Raw genomic sequence first — 1661 nt, 5'->3', positions numbered from 1 at the left:
GTGTGCCTTGGCAGTGAAGATATTTGAAGATGCATTTTGTTATGTAAAAAGAGGATGGGACAGATAAGAGTTTACATAAGGAACAAATTGTAAGGGACAGTATAAATAAGAGTAACAATAGGAGCTGAAAACCATTCAAACTAACCATTAAAAAGACTTTCCCGTATACGCCTTAATCCACAAACCATAGCAGAATTCACCATGCTTTTCTTCTATATTATTTGACTTTAATTATACTTGTTCTATGTTTATATAAGAATGAAACAGCTCACATGTTAGGCGGCACTTATCCCAGTTTATATTTTACATTATTTTCCTAAAACAATCTGTCACAATTTCACTGGGGATAGAAACATTTCAGATAACCGTTTTAAATGTTTTGATGTCAGATCCCAATAGAAGCATCCATAAGAAAGAAAACCAACGACCACAATCTTGAGTTAGAAGTGGGTAAGAATGATGAGCATGTAGATATCTGAGCAGTGACTCCTTCCCAGCGGAAAACTGAAGTAAAAACAAGCAGTCTGAGTTGCTCGTGCACCTACACACACTGTATATGGAGTGTATCGTCTTTCATGGAGCGCTTCAACAACTACTGGTCGCTTTGTTCACTTCCTCCTTTGTTGTTCACACACAAAAGAGGCGGGACGACCACAATTCATCTGGGACCAATCACAGGTCAGCAAGTGGTGCTCGCTCAGACTAAATACAGACGAGTGTATGATATGTGTTTAGACACATCGGTGTAAACGATGTGTTTTAATGAAAGATTTGAAGAAAGAGAGGACAATGCACTGGGTTTAGTTACTGAAGGCAGGGACACCAAAAAGCACATTTCTTTATGATTCATGTGGTATTAATGTCAATTGTGAAGATGCATTTGTTGTTTTTAAGAAAAGCCTTCATAAATGTGTGTTATATGAGATACAAGGAATTCAATAATATATATATCCTTTATTTAACCAGGTAAAAGACTCATTGAGAGTGACTTGGCCAAGACGGGCAGCATGAACGAAGTTACAACAGATACAACACAGGCAAGACAGGCAGACAAGTACAGCTGTGAAACACAAATAAAATGGCACATTAGCGAGTGAATATGCGAAGTAAAACAAACTATTAAAAATCATTCAAAACTGGCAACATTTAAAACGATTTTAGGATCTACGAGCACTCACATCTACCAATGGTGTCGTGTTCTCTGTCCTTTAAGATGGACCTGAATTCCCCCATAGTGATTCCATCTGAGAGTTTCAGCTCCTTCTGCACATTGTTCCAAGCTGTGGGGGCAGCATGTTTAAAAGCTGTTTTACCCAGGTTTGTTCTCACTGTAGGAACCAGCATAACGTCATTTTTAAATCAAATCAAAGTTTTATTTATATAGCACATTTTTAAAACGATTTTTGGTCGAGCCAAAATGCTGTACATATAATAATTAAAATGTGATGAACACGTGGTGTAAGTATCCTGCTGTTGAGCCATCATGATGATTTAAAACGATTTTTTTTTTTGCTGTAGAAGGTAATGCAACACAGAAGACATCACATGTTACATGGCACTTCATAACATAAATATATCTACTGTCTTTAAGCACAGACTTTAGGAAGTTATTGGGCACTTATTCCAACTAAATGTGTTGTTTTTACATATTGTCTCTTTAA

The 1661-nt window shown here is 36.7% G+C and overlaps 1 protein-coding gene across 1 annotated transcript in view; it reads right to left on the bottom strand.

Moving 5' to 3' along the window:
* Positions 1–1344, bottom strand: part of LOC104947901 (DNA-binding protein SATB2-like) — a gene marked incomplete at its 3' end in the record, with an annotated part of 7190 nt that extends 5846 nt beyond the window's left edge. The window contains exon 1 of the mRNA XM_010774013.1: positions 1179–1344. Within this exon, the coding sequence (XP_010772315.1) occupies positions 1179–1344 (166 nt within the window). The remainder of the gene's footprint in view (positions 1–1178) is intronic.
* Positions 1345–1661: the final 317 nt, after the last annotated feature.

This window comes from Notothenia coriiceps, unplaced genomic scaffold (genome assembly GCF_000735185.1).
Source record: "Notothenia coriiceps isolate Sejong01 unplaced genomic scaffold, NC01 NC01_scaffold00013357, whole genome shotgun sequence".
Lineage (NCBI taxonomy): Eukaryota > Metazoa > Chordata > Actinopteri > Perciformes > Nototheniidae > Notothenia > Notothenia coriiceps.
This window is presented reverse-complemented; position numbering and strand designations above follow the sequence as displayed.